At 29.4% G+C, this 19692-nt stretch overlaps 1 protein-coding gene and 1 long non-coding RNA gene across 3 annotated transcripts in view; both read right to left on the bottom strand.

The window, feature by feature from the left end:
• Nucleotides 1-7497, bottom strand: part of LOC147801124 (histone deacetylase 7-like) — a 61694-nt gene extending 54197 nt beyond the window's left edge. For both annotated transcript variants that reach the window (XM_087155826.1, XM_087155827.1), the window contains exons 1-6: nucleotides 7425-7497; nucleotides 6895-7028; nucleotides 5406-5456; nucleotides 4402-4559; nucleotides 3744-3799; nucleotides 2369-2456 (exon numbers count right to left, since the gene is read on the bottom strand). In XM_087155826.1, the coding sequence (XP_087011952.1) occupies nucleotides 2369-2456; nucleotides 3744-3799; nucleotides 4402-4548 (291 nt within the window). In that variant the 5' untranslated portion in view covers nucleotides 4549-4559; nucleotides 5406-5456; nucleotides 6895-7028; nucleotides 7425-7497. The remainder of the gene's footprint in view (nucleotides 1-2368; nucleotides 2457-3743; nucleotides 3800-4401; nucleotides 4560-5405; nucleotides 5457-6894; nucleotides 7029-7424) is intronic.
• Nucleotides 7498-8518: 1021 nt separating this feature from the next.
• Nucleotides 8519-12217, bottom strand: LOC147801125 (uncharacterized). The gene is made up of 4 exons (XR_015430782.1): nucleotides 11777-12217; nucleotides 10335-10451; nucleotides 9335-9435; nucleotides 8519-8684 (listed from the first exon to the last, which is right to left on the bottom strand). It is a non-coding gene; the product is annotated as an uncharacterized LOC147801125 (long non-coding RNA).
• Nucleotides 12218-19692: the final 7475 nt, after the last annotated feature.

Genomic DNA, 19692 nt, shown 5'->3' on the forward strand with positions numbered 1-19692 from the left:
GCATTTTTATGTCTGACTTTGTAACTTAAAATATCGTCTGCAATAATTAATTAGCATATTTGAGAACACAGCCCTCAAACTGTTAAGTCAACTCAAAAAGTCAAGTTGGCGAAAATGAATTTTTAGCGCGCAAAAAAGCTTTTTTGAAACACTTTCAAAAAAGCTTTTTTGCGCGCTAAAAATTCCTCGTAGAAGCAAACATTGCAGGATAAAATCTTAAATTTCGTTGCAAAATATTAGTTACTTTTTAAAGTTAAGAAAAAGCTATTTTAGCCGTGATTTTTACTTTGGTTGCAATTTTCTTCCTGGTTAACGAGTTTTTTAAGGTTAATAATCGTCTACAAGGGTTCAACGTTTCGAGGCAAAATTCAGACTTGAAGTTTCTAGGTCAAATATTATCTAACACTTGCCATAAAATTGTTACTTACAGTTTTTTTTAATAGTTTAACGTATGGATTAACGATGTGTTAAAAAGACTATAAATATGGAGTCAAAATTCAAACTTGTGGTTTTTATTGTTAGAAATTAGATAGAACTTGTGCTCTTTAGGAAAAATTTTTCGTTTTTTAGGGATGCAATTTTTTTCTGATGATTTAACGTAGAAGTGCCAACAAACGACTCACGAAAGTAGTAAAGTGGCAGGCAGACCCATATAAATATTAGAATTTTAAAATTTGAGTTAGTTTTTCCTATTTAAAAAATCCCTTGTCAGAGATGCCAACTGCTCCGGACACGCAAAAATAATTTTAAAAATAACGGTAAATAATTACAAAGTTAATTTTGAAAATATTTGACTATTTTTTATTGCTTTTTGAAAGGTATAGCATGACATAAGTACTATAACTTGGTGCGTTATATAAGCCTACGAATTATTTATAAATAGTGGTGGATAAAAATCTACTAAATTGAATTTATTAAACCAAGAATCACAATTGATAAACTATCACTTTAAAATATATATTTGCTGTCCAGAGCAAGTTGGCATCTCTGCCTTGTACAAGAGTTAAATTCAAGACTTAAATCTGAAATACATCTAGCTTAAAATTTCATATAGCATACAATTGTATTCAAACATTTATATTAAAATGAAATGAGATGTATTTTTCACTAATTCAAAAATAACGAAAGAAAAGTTAACTATTTTGATGCACTGTAAAATCAAATTTAGAAACAAACATTTTCATTTTTTTTTAAACACACTGTACTTCTGTACAAACTGTAAATAAATAAAGGCTCTAAACTATTTGCAACTAGAACTGTCAACAGGTCTTAAAAAGAGTAAATGTTGTAAAAATGAGCTAGTAATAATGTGAAAATAAACTTCAAAAAATGCACTGAACTAGCAGAAGTGTCTAAAAACGCAAAACATGGCTCGTGATGGCTCAGGGGATAGAGCGTTCGCCTTCTAATGAGGTAAACCGGGTTCGAATCCCAGCGATGGTAGGTCGATACAAGTTTCGGCTCCAGCTTGCGCCAACCACAGTGCTGACTTAAAATATTCTCAGTGGTCGATCGCGTCTGGCTAACCGTGGGAGGTTTTTGTGGCTTTCCTGGCCATGTAATGCAAATGCGGGTTAGTTCCCTCAAAATGTCCTCTACGAAGGCAAAATTCGGTCAATACTTGATTTCGATCAATACTTCGCTCAATTTATCCAATATCCAATGCAATAATCGTGGTAAAAATGTCATTAATAACAGTACTTGTCGAAAGAGTCATGGAAGTTCAGGGGATAGAGAGTTCGCCTTCCAATGAGGTGAACCGCTTCCGAATCCCAGTGATGGCTGGTTGATACGAACTACGGCCACAGTGCTGACGTGAAAAATCATCAGTGGTAGACGAATCATGGATTTGAGTCCCCTATCCGTTAAGTTAACCGTGGGAGGTGTTCATGGTTTTCCTCTCCATGTAACGCAAATGCGGGTTAGTTCTATCAAAAAGTCCTCCGCGACGACACATTTCACCCAATACTTGAGCCAGAAGTTCCCTTGGCTTCCGGATTGGGTTCAAAACTTTAAGGCTACGGAATTGAACATCAGTAGTCGCAAACGCAGACTTGGGTCGTCCGTTCAACGACGGTTATAAAGTAAAATAAAAATGTAAAGAAAAATAAAAAAAATCCGATCTCATCAAAAGTCGGGCTTTACTCATATGTTATGTAAACTCATATGTTATAAAAACCAATAAAGTTTATCGCTGAATGATGAGCAGCTTGAATAAACTGTCGATAATTTCAGATTCCCAAAAGTGGTCATAAATAGATGTGGTAGCTAGATAGAGGTGATCTTTCTTGGATGTTTCACTTTTCTTGTTAAAATAAGCACAACAAAGATATTTTTCTAAAACATTAGTTTAACAAACAAATCTTACCCAATCAAGAATGAGTATCTTCTCAAGCTTCAGCTTTTCTCTTAGCTGTTTCGCTGCAATTGCCACAGAATTAAAGAAGCAGTAACCCCTGTAATATTAAAGAATGTTGGTGTAAAAATTTAATCTTAGTTTAGAGAGAAGTTTCATTCTGCTTTAATAATATAGAAATATATTAAAAATTTTGAAGGGCAATGTAAATGAAAATGTTTTATTTACTATTATTTATTTATTTTTTAAAAATGCTATAACTAGGCTATAGCTTTTTTAAAAATGCTTTAGCTTTGTGAAAGAATATATTAAAACAATTTCCACAAATATATCCTAGACAGTTTTGAGTATATTTAAATTTAGTAAAACATTGAAAATAGATTGATAAACTAATTAAAATATTGTAATACATTTTTGAACTTTTCATGAGGGCATTAATCACTTTTGCTAAATTTAAAAATTATTTCTGTAGTTACATACTGGATAAAAAAAGTGCATGAACCAAAACATGATGAACTCTCAAAACTATTTACAAAGTAAAGTATTTCAAGATTAATCTAAGCTATTTTTGAAAAGTCCACCAGTATCTAGAATTTGTTGACAATTACTATATTTCTAGTTGAAGTCATAGCCTTGTATGAAATTGCCTTTTTTTTTATTTCCTAGAAAATTTGAGAAACATTTCTGTAAAAAATTCTTTTCATGAAACAATCCCACTGTTTTTCCTGTCTTTAATAGAAGGCTCCATGTGAAAATGAGAATTGCTCTCTTACCCTAATCCCCCTAATTAATTTATTAATTAATTCACTTATCACTTAAATTCAAATTATATTCTCTTTATAATTTTAATTTATGAATTATCCCTTTATTTTAATAGCATTTTTTTTTACGTTAGAGACCAAACTCTTGATTTTTCATGCATGGCATAATTTTTTTTTATCACTCTGATACTTTTCTCTCTCTCTGATACTCTTTCTGATACTTTCATGAATTTAAGACAATAATTTTAAAATAATTATAAATATTAAAGGTTATTTTATTGTATAGAAAATATGTACCACGATAAATTATCCTTGTTAGTGTGATGACTGTAATATTGCAACAGGTTAATTAGATATCTGCATATAAATGCATAATGCAATTGATTTTGGTTAAAGATAAATGCAATTGATTTTGGTTAAAGATAAATGCAATTTATTTCTGTTAAAATATATTTTTACTGTAATTTATATATTGTTATATTTTTTATATATTTATATATTTATGTTTTACATATTTTTATATGTTTTATATGTTTTTATATATTTTATGTATTTATATATTTATACATTATTATTATACGATATGCATATATACTTCAATAAAAAGCACTCAAGGAAAAACTTACATTGCTTGTTGATGTTCCGCATGATGTCCAGGAGGACGGACGATAGCAAAACCATTCTACAAATAAATAAAATATATTATTGAAAAAAAAGTAGACTATTTATAGATTTATGTACAAATCTTGTAAAAAAGACTAAACAAAAAATATACTTGCAAAAACATCAATTGATCTTCGAAGCTTCTTATGTAAATTATTTTAAAATATCAAAATAAGTATTTCATTTAAGAAGTGCTGTTACCGTTAAATCTGTTACTCTTTTTCCCCAAACTGTTTTAACCAACGGTTTGGTGCTTTTTCCCCTTAGTTAAAATATGTAATGATGAAATTATTTGTGTTACTGCATTTCATTGCTAAAGTCTTCAACTCCACAGTAAGCTTTGTCCTTTAGTGACTTAAAGTATCCCTAAAAACTTTAGTCTTGGAAAAAAGTAATGTTTGAAGGAAAACGAAATTAAGTATGCAAAGAATCAATGTAAGAAAAACAAAATTATTCTTACAGAAGTCATGAGCAAATTAATTAGTTGATTTAAAAGATGTAGAAAAGCAAAAAATTTTCAAGGTTATTTATATAGTAACATTTTTCTGTATGATGATTGATAATAAGCTTATCATTGTATTGCATAACTATCAAGCATTAAAATATAGATATTAATAATACCTCTATTTCATCTGTTGCTACTTTCATGGCCAATTCAACAACACATCCAGCAGCCATTCTTGCAGCACTTGCTGTGTGTAGATCATTCCAGGTTGTGTCAGAATCTACACCAATGCCACCACAAGGAAACATCACAAAATTCTTCATTGGAAGATCAGCTGCAATTGATTAAATATTAAACTTTTATTTTTAATTACTATTATCATTAAATTATAAACTTATAAAAGTCATTTGAAGTAAAAGAAAAGTTTCAAATTACATTAAAATTAGATTTTAAACATTTTTTTTTAAATTTCCATTTTAAATTAAAAGGGTTGCAAACAATAATTTCAATTAAATAAAATAATTATATTATTCAGTTTCTTAAATTAAAAATCTTTAATTTTATACCTATTTAAACTGAGAAATGTATTTCAATGCAGTTAGAGGTTAAGTAGTTCTTTATTAAAAAAAGAAAAGATTTATATTTTAAACTCATATAGTTTGCCGATACAGAATGTTATTAGAGAAGTAAAACAGTGCTTAAATAATTAAGTTTCATCTTTCATTCAATTTTTTATCTTGTTAAGTTAATTAAAGTTAAATATGAACAAGAAAATGCTTGAAACAGACAAAAGAATTGGATGATTTGGTTCTTTTTTATTTTAAAATTTAAACTTAATGTATATCTCGGAGAAATTTAAAAACTGTTAAAAGAAGTATTTACAACAATAAACTGTTTAGTTTCACCATATATTGTAATCTAGTTTTAATATAACGTAAAAAAAATTTTAAACCTTTGTATGAATGAATAATCATAAAACTGTTATCAAAACAAAAACCATTTTAATGCCTAATTTGCTGGCATCAAGTTTCGGTCGATTCAAAGGATTGGACCCAAATAAGAGAGTATATGATTCACTAAACAAGAAAATAAAAATAAAATGTAATATTTTAATAAATTGTAAATTTAGGATTTAATATAAGTTATAAAAATGCACATTAAAAGTTTTTTCAAAGCATACCTATGACAAGACTGGATTTCTTCTAGGTGTTGCTTTCCTGGATCTGACTCTCTGGAAAGAATAAAACAAAGTTATTATTTAAAAGTTTTTAAACATTGAGAATGAATATGAATTTATTTTATAACATAAAATATTTCCAATTAGAATATATGTCATTAAGTATTACAGAAATTTAATTACATGTAATTGCCTATATTTTGCCTACTTTTATAAATTTACAATGTGATTGAATTCTTTTAATATAAGCTTGTTAAACTTATAACCTCTGTAGTTCTAATGATCTTTCATTCCAGTCTTCCTTAAATCATAATAACATCCTTTTTTGAAATAATTAAAAATTTATATGATTACATACCTCAACAACTCTATTTCATTTAGGCAAAGGAAAATGTTATTTATAAAATGACTGGTTATTGCAGTAATTTAATAATTAGCTTATAATTAAAAGAAATTAACATTACAGTTTATGTATCATATAGCGAGATATACGATTTTAGAGATATAAAAATAACATATTTTAAAATATAGATATCAAATTTCGTTCAAGAATGCTTTAGTATATTTTTCATCGAAGTTGCTGAAAAAGCTTAAGCTCTTCAGCATCTTGCAAAAGTGAAACTGTTTTCAGAAGCATTGAAATATATATATATATATATATATATATATATATATATATATATATATATATATATATATATATATATATATATATATATATATATATATATATATATATATATATATATATATATATATATATATATATAAATGAATAATTACATTTCCCCCTCCCAAAATTGGCATACGTTTGTTAATATTTTTCTATTTATTAAGTTAATACTTTTCTATTTATTTCTATATACTAAGTTAAAAGGATACTTTTGAGGAATTAAAATGTGGTTAACTGTAATAATTAGAATGCAATACAAGATATCCAAGTACAAAACTCTTCAATAAAGGCAATTTTTTAAATATGACCAGTATTTTGTTCATAGGAGTCTATTTTTTATGACACTCAGTCTATTTGAGTTCTATCACAGAACATTTTCTCTTTCTTAATATGTTACCTCCTAATATTTGTGGATTCTCCTTAGGTAAGACTTTTCTTATATTTTTATCTACCCTTGAATTTTCTCTTGAGCTAATTTGATTGATTAGATATCCAATGAGTTTACTTTTGTATTTTTGGCAATGATAAGATTTGTTTAGTATAGACAAAGGCTATTAAAAACACCAAATGAAAATAAATGCAAATATTGTGAACATGACAAAAAATTAAGTTGAGATCTTTTGACTATTTTGAGCCATGGGATTTGGTTATCTGTCTTTGTTGCACCATTTAATTTTACATCGAATCATTAAATGATTGCATAATTACGAAAATGTGGCATTGTAAGATTATGAAAATGTTAATGGACAAAAATAAAAATTATGTATTTATTTGTTTTATATAAATGAGATTTCTTTAATATTCGAAATTGCCTCTTACCTCGCATCTATTAAGAAGACTGGTTTCCTGTAACCTTGCCCATATACTTTGTAGGCTACCACCATGTTCAGGATGATGAGCACTGCTACCACAAACACATTGATGTTTTAACATTAAACTGTCGTACACAACACCTGTTAAAAAATTAAATTTGGTATTTTTAAAAAAAAAACAGAGCTCAAACTATTAAACAATAAGGCGTCGCAAACAAATACTTAAATGATTAAAAACAAATTTGTAATCAAATCATTTACAAAGTCAATCAGAATGAAGGAGGGATTAAAATCATCAAGAGCCAGTTTAAATAGAGTTACTGGAATGTACTTGCCCTTCATTAATAACCAGCTTTCAGCTTCAATCTTAAATAACCAAGGTTTTTTATAATTTTAATCCATCCTTGATCTAATTTGTTAATAATTCATCTGATTTCAATTGCTTGGTTTTCTTTCTTTTAAGTATTACTCTGCAGTAGGCAGAATGTTTTTAATCTAATTTTTATAAAGTTATTCTTTGAAGAAAGAGGTTTGCACCTGATGAGGAGAAGGAGCTTGTGTTTCCTGACGACTTCCAATCGGACTAAGAGCAACAAGAGGTTCGAGACAATCGTGATCAATGGAAAAAAAAATCGCCAAGTCTTGACAATTTTCAACAAGTAGTGGCCCACATGAAACTGAAAAAAAAAGTAGAAAGGGGGACCAACTCAAAGGGTATCGCTCGTAACCAACTTCTACATGTTTTTTGAAAAAAAATTGCAAGTTTAAAATCATTTGGCCCCCTGGAAATTGTAATTGAGGTGACAGATTACATACAAAATATTCCCATTCTTTATATACCAATGTGTTCTGTATGGAGAATAATTTTAAATCATTATAACATTTTTACCTAGATATATACTACATAAAGACAAATGTTATCGACAATGTCAACTTTCATCCATGAAAAGGTGTCCCAACATAGAATTGAGTTAACATGTCTTATATACTTGTGAACTGGAATTAAATAATTATAGTGGTAGACACACTACATTACTCCTTCAGAATTTTATCTGTGATAGAATCGATGAACAATACGACTAGTTGATTCATTGCTGTTTTGTGTATAGACTGGAGAGCTGTATTAAGTTAACTGGATTTTGATCGCTGGCCATGACAGTTACATTAAGATCATACATAGCTTCTGCAGCAGTTGAGCAGCATTTAGCAGTTGTTAGCAGTTGAGTGTAGACAGAGAAATATTGTGTAATTGAGACTGAATAGCAACAGCGTGATGAGGACGGATGACTAATCTAATGTTTGGAACAGAAATAATTTAGAAATGATTTCTTTATTTAGAGAGGGATAACGACATAAAAACTACACTCTTAAAAATTTAACTATTTTGAAGAAAAGAAAAGCATCAAAAGCATTTTTTTTTCTTTCTTGATATTCCATAACCTGTTAATATTAGTATATATTTTATAAATTCAAGTTAGATCCTACTTAGAAAAAGAAGAACAATTTTAAAAAGTTCCAAAAGTATTTATTTTGGAACTAAAAATAAAAAAAAACTGACAAGGAATGTACAAAAGTTTTAGACAAAAAATATTTTAATTCTTGAAGTTGCAAATTAAATCAATCAGAAGACATCTTACTTGTTTGAGTAGATTATGTTGCTGCTGCTCACAGAGTCTCTTTTCTCGAGCATATTGTTCATTTTGTTGAGGTGATAAAAGTATGGCTTGTGATTGTAGCATTGGATGATCAAGAGGTAGTGGAGCTGACTGTGTTCTCCCAAGAGGTCTTTAAATGGTTCTAGAATTGAAATTGAGATAGATTGTTTAATAAACTTATGAAACTAACAGATTGAAATACATTCCAGTTTATTAAAATATCTCAACAAAAAATAAGCACCTTTAAAGTACTTTTTAAGCACTCAAAAAAAGTTTAAGCACTATTACATTAACAAAATGCAAAATAAATTTCAAAGACTTTATATGATCATGATAAAATTACTAGTTACTGACAAAGAACTCTTTTCTTGATTATATTAGCCACCATGAAAAGATAGAGATTTTTTGGTTCGATTTCAGAGGGCGTAAAATGAAGCCTGAAATTGAGAATATCTTGCAGCTGAGTTGCATTTGGGAGTGCAAGAATCTCATCAAACCCAACTCAGTAGTCAGTCCCAAGTATTTCATCAAACATGTTTGGCGCTATTATACGTTACGGGAAATGGATGGTGGTTGAATTAATTGTGAAAATGCTGAATAGAACAACGTGAAAACCACACTTTTGCATAATACACAGCAAAACTCGACAAGGTCAAAAACATCTCATTTTCGAAAAGTGAAAATTAAGTAAGGGCTTTTAAAAATACGAAAATAAGCACTTTTAAGGTCTTTTTAAAAACGCTATGAACGATGAGCTAAGTTATATTTAATCCAGTGATTATACAAACTTACTTATGTAATCTGGCTTGTGCATCAGTGATTGTGGTAGCATACTTGTGATGCCAGTCCAGTATTTTAGTAGGTTAGATATAACCTGGAGGTGTGAAGTCTCACTGTAAAAGACATTTTTATTTATCAAAATAAATATCTTAAAAAAATTAGAAAATACATAAATTTTTCATATAAATTCATTCATTTATATGCTTGAATATATCTATTTTTATTTCTATAAACAAAAATTTTAGAATAATATATATTATAAAGTTTATACAGAGTAACTAAAAATTCAACTAACCAATTCAGAGGGATAATAAAAGACACTAATAGAATAAAAACTGATTGTAGAACATGTTGCAGCAAACGATATTCAGAGGGTTGAAATCGTGAATGGAGCAAGCGTGACCTGTTTCTCAGTCCATGCGACTTTTTCCTATGAAGTCAAATTCAATCACTAGTTTAAGCAAGACTTGTGGGCGGTTTGTCATTGATTTGGCAGACTTCAAAAGCATAGGTGCCATCTGCATGTGCATTCGAGAATCGTTTTTATGTCGTTGTAGACTGTAAAATCCCCTTTCTCTCTCAACTTGGTTGGTAATCCCTTGTTCTGCGTTACGTTTTTATCCTTTTCATATCTAATATCACCCCTATGAATTTGTGAGTCACATTTTGTAACATGCTGTATATTAAAGCATTTATAAATAATAAATTAAATTTATTAATGTATTTTTATTTATGCAAGAATTATAAACAGATTAAATTTAACAAAAAAAAATTAAAAGAAATATAGAAATTTTCACGTACATTAATATATTTATTATAATTTAAACATATACGATATATCGATTTTTGCATTTAAGTTAACAAAGAATCAAAGTTATTGTAAAACAAAGCAATAGTTTGAAGCTGATATCTTTTCAATTTGACATAAAATTAAAAATTTATTACGTTTAAAAAAAATTGCATGAATAATTGCTACTTGGACAACTAGATTTTTAAGAATTAGAGAGTATACCCGGTAATGCTGGGTAATATGTTAAAAACTGTAAGACATTTGATGCAAGAGGCATTCCTAGTCTTATGGTGGAAATATCTCTTTTCTGTACTTCAGAACCGCTTTTTTACCAATTTCCTGTAGAGTAGATAAAAAATATTCAAGATTCAGTATAGAATATGATAAAAATAGAAGTTTCTTTAAAATAAAATTGAAAGAAAGCTAAATATTTAAATTAACTTAAAATTTAATTCACCATTGTATTGCCCTTAGCAGAAGATACATATGCCTAAAGTGAGAGTTTTACAGAAGTGAACAAGAACTGTGTACTGTTGACCTCTTTAACCCTTTGCTTACCGCTGGTACAACATGTGGACCACATGCAATGGTACAACGTGGTTTACCGTAAGCAAAGGGTCAAGTAATGAGGGTGTTTACAACTTAACGTCTAAAGAACTTAGAGGGTATGTTATAAGTATTGGTGTATATTATTTTTCTGTTCATTTTTCGATGCATTAAAAATGACATTTCTATATAAAAGTCAATCAAAGAAATTTAAGATTTAGATAATTTCTTTTTCAGGAGAAGTTGCTTCACTTGCTCAGAATTTCCAAGACTAAAAGTAGAAGAAGGATTGCAACATAAATTCTAATAAGAATCATTGATTATTTCATTTCATTTCTAAATGCTTTAAAACAAGATATCATTTTGACATAATAAATGTAACCTGTACTAGAATGCACGTTACAGATATTTGAAGGAAGCATTACATTAAAAATATGAGCCCCAATTTATTTAAGAGGCATAATTATTTACGCCTACAAATGCAAAGGATGTTGCAAAAATTGAAATCATCGAATCACTACTAAAGAAAGCAGGACGAAAAACTTTTTTTTCAAATCCACTGTTTCCTCTGGCAATCAAACAGGTTTCAATGCTCTCAATAGTGATTTGTTATATAGTGTTTTTATTTCTAGTTTATATATTAATTAGCATCCGGTAATGTATGCAATTTTTTGAACTTCATTTTAGGAAAGCAATTCTAAAAATGCTTATTAAGAGGATCATAGAAAACTTCGTATATTGAGAATTTTTAAATATCAAAAGCTTGAAATTCCTTCACTTAAAAGTTGTGTATTCAAGCATTCAAAAAGTAAAATTTGTGCCAAAGTAAAACTTGGTAATATATAATAATTCAATGTTAAAAAACTGCTTCATAATTTTAATTATCGATTTATTCTTCGAAAACACAAGAACTTTCAAAATCGTGACTGAAGCTAGATTTCATAAGATATTTATAAAAGCATTGAGTTTAAAATGTCAAACAAAAAGGGAAATTTTTTTTTCCGGCAGCATTTTTAACATAGGAGAAATAAATAATTCACAAGCAAGAGAAAGATAAAATTCTAAGTATTTTTTAGAACAAAATATATTTTCCTATAACAGTTCCAAAATAAACTTACAGCAGATGTAGGTACAGGAGGTGTCCCCAATGATATATTTGGCAAAGATGGTGATGAATACAATGTGAAATCATTGATACTACCTGGACTGCTGACTGAATTATATAAGGATGTAGGACTCTCCTAAAAAAAGTAATGATAATATAGTTGAAGATTGTTTTACAATTTCAAATGCTAATTTGGTATGCTAAACAGTTTTAAGTGTTAAATGAAATTAACATTCTGTTAAAATATAATATTTAATTAATTTTAAGTAATATGCAAGGTACTTACTGAAGCAAAAGTGGTGTCTATGTATTGTAAAGTGACTATACATAACAAAGAGGTAATGTGCAAAGCTCTATATCTAAATGCTGAAAAAACTTGGAGTTAACACTTCTATCTCAAAAACGATATGAGATATTGGAGATAAAATTGAATTAAAAAGTCTTAGATTGATTTAAGACAAATACATACCTTGTTGAATTTAATGCTAACAAAGAACTTTCAAAACAATGAACAACATTTTCTATATTATTATTTAACAGATTTATTACATTATAGTTATTTTCAAACAGAAAAATAAATGTGCCATTATTTTTAAAAGCGGAATAAGTCCATTTTTTCAAATTATTTTTTTCTCTCCATTTTCTAATGGTTAGTCTTTGATAAAGATTAATCTATTTGGATGATGTTTTTAACACTATAATTTGATGAAACATCAAAATGCAGCTGTGATTATTAAAATCGTAAGAGAATAAATAAGCAACAGGTTCTTTAGCCTCAAATGGACCTACCACTTTTAAAAATAAACGCTCAATTTTGCGACAAACCTTTATTTTCGATGTCTAATTTTCTCTTAGCGTTATTCATTAGAAATAAATGCGTCTGTTAACTAGACATTAACTAGACATTTTCCCCTAGATCGTCTCATTACGTCCCATTGCTTAAAGTCTGAAACATAAATATGCATTTTCTTTTTTTAATACGTTGACGTTTACAAAGCGTATATTCTTTTAAAATCAATACACTTTATAGATTATTTCCTCCCTTATTGTAACGCTTTCGTGATAGGAATGCTAACACTGCAATATTTCACCAGGTGGTGCTGTTGTAAGCAATCGCATCTTTTAGCGCACAGCCACTTTATTATACATAGGCACCATTTGTATAACTATAACTGCAACCGTTCGGAAGTTTGGCTACAATGGATATGTGATACTAATATAAAATTCAATACCCAAAATACATATTTATCACATTCTTAGACAGGGTGAGTAGCCAAATTATTCAACAAAAAATAAGCACCTTTTAAGCACTTTTCGAGCTCTCAAAAAATATTTTTAAGCATTTTAAAAAAATATCATAATCAGGCAGAGCTGGAAAGTTTTTGACAATTGGCGGTTTTATCTTGTTTTAACCGTCATGTCAAAAGAAAAAAAAAACTTTTTGCATTGTTTTTGACAATTGTCCAAAATCATAAAATTTTGAATCATGTAAAACGAATGGCGTTTTCATTCGCTACGGACTGACAATACGCCAAAATAGATAGGGGTTGAATTAATTGTGAAAACGTTGCATAGAACAATGTGAATTTTGTCTTTTTGTATAATTCGAAATGAAAATCAACATAGTAAAGGAAAAAAACTAATTTTGAAAAAAGGGAAAAATTAAGCACTTTAAAAATGCCCCATGAAAAAAGCACCTTTAAGGGCTTTTAAGAAACGAAAATCGAAAAACAGCACTTTTTAAAAAAGCTAAGCACCCTGTTATATACATAGTTTTTACTATAATAGTTATTCTGATAAGCAGTTAAGAGCTAATTCTATTCTGCTAACTTTTAAAACAATATATATTGCATTTTAGGCAATATATTTCATATTGAAGATCTATGTGGCAATATATTTTAAAGATCTATTTCAGCGATCTCTAAACAAAAGTCATGCATTTAGAATACAGTAAGAAATATAATAATAATTAAAATAGAGGGAGATGCTAGGATTTTTCTAATGGAAGGCAGGAAGTCTCCAACAAAGGGGCATCTTTAGAGCTCAATATAATTTTTTTAAAAATATTTGCGGCGACTCAACTAAATCGTAAAAAGAAATAAAATATTTTAAAAATTATTTAAAGGGGCATACACACCTAGGAAGGTCGGAAAATTCGATTCCCCCCCCCCCATCAAATTATGTTCTTGACTGTCTCAAGAATCATAATCCAAAAGATTAAAACGAAATTCGTCATAGTTATGTATTGTTCATTATGAAAAAAATAAATGAGAAGACTAGTATTAAAAACCCTAGTTTATTTTTTCAAAAATAATATTTTTAAAAAATTATCTGAGTCTGGGGGATCTGAGGAGTCTGAGTCTATGACCCCCTCCCAGGAAAAATTCCTGGATCCGCCCCTGTCCTGAACACAACCAACCACCACATATTTAAATGAATTTGTTTTATTTTTCTATTAAAAAAATTAATAAATGTCCTTAATAGAAGAGGATATCTGATGCTGCCTGAGGGGATGATTAACGCAAAAAAATATCGATTTTCTCCTGTCTTGAAATTGTAATTCTATTAGAGACAATCCTTTACCCACTTCTTTTCTTCTTTATTATTCTAGCCAACAGAAATTATTGGAAACGTGTTTGAAATAAGCCGGATTTTAAAAAATTTTATTGCCAATGGCACGTTATAGATTCGATGTGCGTAAATTACATCATTTTTGGCAAGGTTTCAAAATTTTTATGTTAAGAGTGGTGATTGCAGAACAATGTGTATTTTAATTGGAATGCTTGAAAAACTTGTATACATAATTATAGATCAATATTTAGGAACTATATCTAGACTTTTAAATTAAATAAACTCTTTTCATATTTTTATTAAATTAATAGATTTCTTTACTACTTTAATGTAAGAAGGAAAAAAATTATATTTTCATACTATACATGTTAATTTTAATAGTAGTTTTAAATTATTACTTCAGCTTTTATTTTTATTAACTAATGCTGGTTTAAAAAAAGCATTCCCACAACATAGATGCTAAAGCTTCACAATTTCGTTACCAACGGCATGATTATGGTTATGTGGTTAGGATTGGGCATAGGCCACCTTTACTTCGTAGACAAACTGGTACTCATCCATCTGAAGTTGGGTATGTTTCACGCCGCCACTAGGAATTGAATCCCGGTTCTTCACTTTGACAGCCTTAACCACTGAACCATTGCGGTTTTACTAGTTTTGATTAGTGCTAAATTTACACCCATTATGCATATTCATTTTTTTATTATTTGATAATAAATAAAAACATTAAATTATAAAGATTTGAAAATTATTAAGATTTAGAAATTATTTTAAAGATTTTACGAAAACTATGGCATATTCGAAACATTCACATACTTGTTTACCGTTGTCACGGATTTAAATGATCAAAATAGTGTGATACTGCCCTTAATTTATACTTCTAAACTCCTTGTTAAAAACGAGGGCAATAAGCATACACATTAGCGGCCTCAAATTAGTATTTATGCATGTAAAAAACAAAAACGTCATCAAAATCGGAAAAATACTCTCTAATCTACTGACAAATCTAATACCGAGAAACGGAAAATTCAAAACAACAAAATTTGTTTGAAAAACAGATTAAATTTTATGGCGTTTCTATGAATAAGCCGCTTTTCAATTTTTTCAGCAATCAAACAAGTTTTCACGTCAATAGTCTCTATTTCCTAGTTAATGATTTTCCAGGTTTCGATACCATTTCTATTTTTTTTCTCGCTTTTCTATTTTTAATTGACGTCCCTAAATTTGTATGTTTTTTCTAACTTCATTTTTGACAAGACGTCAAAAATGTATACACCCTTTATTATTACACGAAAGTTCAACAATTTGTTAAAGATTAAAAAGTAATGTACGCATTAGAAATTACGTTAACAGTAATTTCATAATAAAAATAATATTTTAACTCTAAAGCAATTATTATTAAGAAAACAAATTTTTCTTAGTCATGTTAACCTCACTAAAACGGGTTCATATGCAATTACGATATATAGTAGAAAGTTGAGCAAGTTTATTTCAGAAAAAAACTTTTGGTTGAACGAATCATTTTTGTACAATATGGATAAAAATAACATTTTAATAAGAGGGCGTATTTTTTATGAATTATATTTTGTGATACTTTAATTTGTCATGATATTAACCCTGAATATCGTAATTGATATGATATTAGTTACACATTGTTCATAAAAAGAAACATGAGTAACTAATTGCTAAACGTGTTATAGAAAGCTAAAAGGTCGTTTGATTGGACCTTGATTTATCGATGCGCAATTTTTATTACTTTAACCCTAACAGTAACCACCAAACGTTGGCAACTAATTACCAAATGTTGACTCATACGCGATCTTGAAAATTAAAAGGTCGTTTTATTAGCCCATGATTTAATGATTCATCTTATTGCCTTTTTCAAAGCAAAAACATATTAGCATGAAATTAAGCAGTTTTATTATTTCTTTAAATTGCCCTAGAATATATAGGGTGCTTGGTAACGACCGATCTTAATATAAATCTTTAAGCCACCTTCATCTCACCTTCCTCCCTAGTGATTCGTCTTTGATAAGTATTTTATTAATATGTATTTCAGGCTGTAAGTATTGAACACCAAAAAGTTATAAGCACATAAAGTACGAAAATGTGCTGTTAATTTCATGTATCGCTGCAGATTACTTAACGAGAAGAAGAGTCATTAAAGAGTTATTAACTTTTTGATGGGTTAAGGATTTTTAACAAAGGGCGTACTACTTTTAATCTATAATAATAATAATCTTAATTTAGGAACGACGCTTAGGTGTGAGCAGTTTATATTAGACGAATTCTGGTTGCCAGCACTCTTGAGAAAGAGCATTCCATCAACTATTATTAAAATAAAGTGTAAGAACTTAACTATAATCAAGCGATCTGAAATGAACTGCAAAAGCATGTAATTCTGGGGATTAGCAAGCGATAGCTAGCGGGGGTATATTTTGCCGAAAAAGAAGTCTTAACTTAGCTTAAATTTCTAATGAATTTCAGATCATCTATTTTGTCGCTGCTGAATCTCCTTATTTTTGAGGTAGATTTTTTTTTTTGTATCTAGAGTATTAACAAAATGTCTACTTTAATATTTTCTCATAATTTAACAAAATTAATTTTTTCCACCATTGCTTACAAAATAATTGAAAAATATATTAAAATACTAACTGTTTGCGGAGATAATATAATTTTGTTACAGCTACAAAGAATCTTAATCAGTAGAGAGGCAGACCGTCGTTAAACAGCCGACCCAATTTTTTGGGTTTACAACTACCAATGTTCAACACCTTGTGATTTTGAACCCAATCCAGAAGACAAGGGAACTCCTGGATCAAGTACTGGGAGATATTAGCCTCCGTGAAGGACTTTTTAATTAAACTGACTCGTATTTGCGTTACATGGAGAGGAAAACCTCGATAACCACCCACGTTTAGGCTGACTGGGATATTTTACGTCAACAGTGGTCGGTGCGAGCCGGGTGCGGAATTCGTATCGAAAAACCATTGCTGGGATTTGAACTCTGTTTACCTCATTGGAAGTTGAATGCTTTATCCCCTGAGCCACTACGGCTCTGCATATATGATATTGTTAAGTTTCTTACTTTAACGAGAAAATATTAATCTACTTTAACATTTTGTTGCTTTGTGGGCAATCCGGGGGATGTTTGGAAAGCGAGTATGGGTGGATCTACTAATATAATAAATATATTATATATTAGAGAGTAAAAGCTGAAGTATTAAGCAAGATTAATGTAGAGACAGTAAGCGAAGCAATCCGCAAGGGTCGGAGAGCAGGGGACGGATACCCCTACTTAGTTTACTAAAGCTATTAGCAGTAGAATTACATGTTTTTTGTCAATGAACTAACAATGCGTCTTAATTTGCTTACATTTTTTAATTCCTTCAGAACAATTCAATTCTGAACTTGAGTTAGTTTTACGAACAAACATGAACTCACTCCATTGTTTTTAATGATTCCTACTTTATACGTAATCCGTTCCAGATCGCCCAGCCATCTCATATGAACTTTGTAAGAAGTTCCAGGGTTTGACGAGCAAAAGCGAGCAGTCTTTAGAAAATGCACTTAATTTATTATTATTGTTGAATTTAATTAATGGACAAGTATCTGTAATGCACTATGGACTGTATGATTACGTTGATCTACTAAAACTCAGCGAAAAAATTTATGCTTCCTACGTCAAAAAATATATTAAAAATTTCACACTACAAATCGCGTCCTTTTTTAGAACAATCTTGGAATAAATGAGCAATGCACTTCGTCAACTGTTAGAAAAAGTATATTTTTGTTATCTAAATTTAATAGTTTTAATTTGTCAAAATTTTTATACAAATCTGTAGAATTTAATTTAAATTGGAAAGTACTAGTTTATTTAAAATATTTTTAATTTAAAAACCACTTTTTCATTAATGAAACACAAATAATTTTCACTTTGTCTGACATAACAATAATTTAAAAACGTTTTTGCTTTAACCTCAACGTCAGATAAGGCATGCGAACGTTAGTCATTTCGCTTTAGCCAACAGACAATTTATACAAAATAGTATGAGAATATTAAAACGACTATCATTTTGCAACTTGATCTCTGTAATGGCGATCATAAACTTTTAATGTAATTTTAGACTAGCATATATTCGTTCTTAAAAAAATTCAAATTTGTGTTCAATTTGTGTAAATTAAAAAAGTTAAAAAGAATATTTCTTCAGCATAAAGTTATATTACGCGAATTTAAAATTGGGAGCAGTTGACTATTTTAAATATTTTCTAGACAAATAACTTTAGCTTTCCATTTGAAAGATCAACCTTGAAAATTTAAAAATCAGGTCATATTGATTTAAGTAAGTTTTGGAAGAACTTTTCTAATTTTATAAGAACTCATTCAGAAAAGGAACTTTTTTTTAAATTAAAAACCCATCAAATGGCTTGATTATTTAACTTTTATAGATAACACAATGTTAAATAATTAATACTTCCATGAACTATGGTATTTGACGTTTAAAAAGCATATTTTCTTATTCATTTATTTAAACATATTTTTTATAGTTTTTTCCTTATTTTGTATTAATTTAGGTTAAAATAAGTAAAATATTATATTTAGAAATTTAATAATTTATGGTTATGAAATAGAGATAGATAGGTACAGAAAAGTCCCTTCATCTGGGTGATTGTGTGAATGTAACCAGCCTGAGCCGCGATGGCTCAGGAGATAGCACGTTATCCTTCCAATGAGGCAAACCGGGTTCTAATCCCAGTCGATGCGAATTCCGCATCCAACTTGTACCGACCACAATGCTGACGTGAAATATCCTAAATGGTAGACGGATGGATCATGGGTGAGAGTCCCCTTGCCGTCAGGCTAACCGTGGGAGGTTCTCGTGGTCTTCCTGTCCATGTAACGCGGGTTAGCTCCATCAAAAAGTGAAGTCAAATTTCTCCCAATACTCGATGCAGAAGCTCCCTTGTCTTCAGGATTAGGTTCAAAATTACAAGGCTATGCAGTTGAACATTAGTAGCCGTAAACCCATAAAATTGGGTCGGTTGTTTAACGACGGTAAAAAATTTTACCAGCCCTATAAAGAGGTTTGCGGTTCAATGACATGGACGTCGATACTCCACCGTCGAGGCTTAGCCACAGGTGCCCAATGGGTAGCGATAAGTGAGGAGCAATTCTGAGGCCAATAGGAAATGAACCCAAGTACACGCCATCAAAAAATGCTCTAAATTAGAATATTTAAAGATCCTGAACGTTTCTATGGAAAATTTTGAAATAAAAAATATTTTTTTAAAGATTTATTTAAATATATATATATAACGTCGTTGCCGAGTGGAAGGATTGAAACAGGTTTTAGGTCG

The sequence above is a fragment of the Parasteatoda tepidariorum genome, chromosome 12 (assembly GCF_982258835.1).
Source record: "Parasteatoda tepidariorum strain Cologne lab strain chromosome 12, Ptep-v5.0, whole genome shotgun sequence".
Classification (NCBI taxonomy): domain Eukaryota; kingdom Metazoa; phylum Arthropoda; class Arachnida; order Araneae; family Theridiidae; genus Parasteatoda; species Parasteatoda tepidariorum.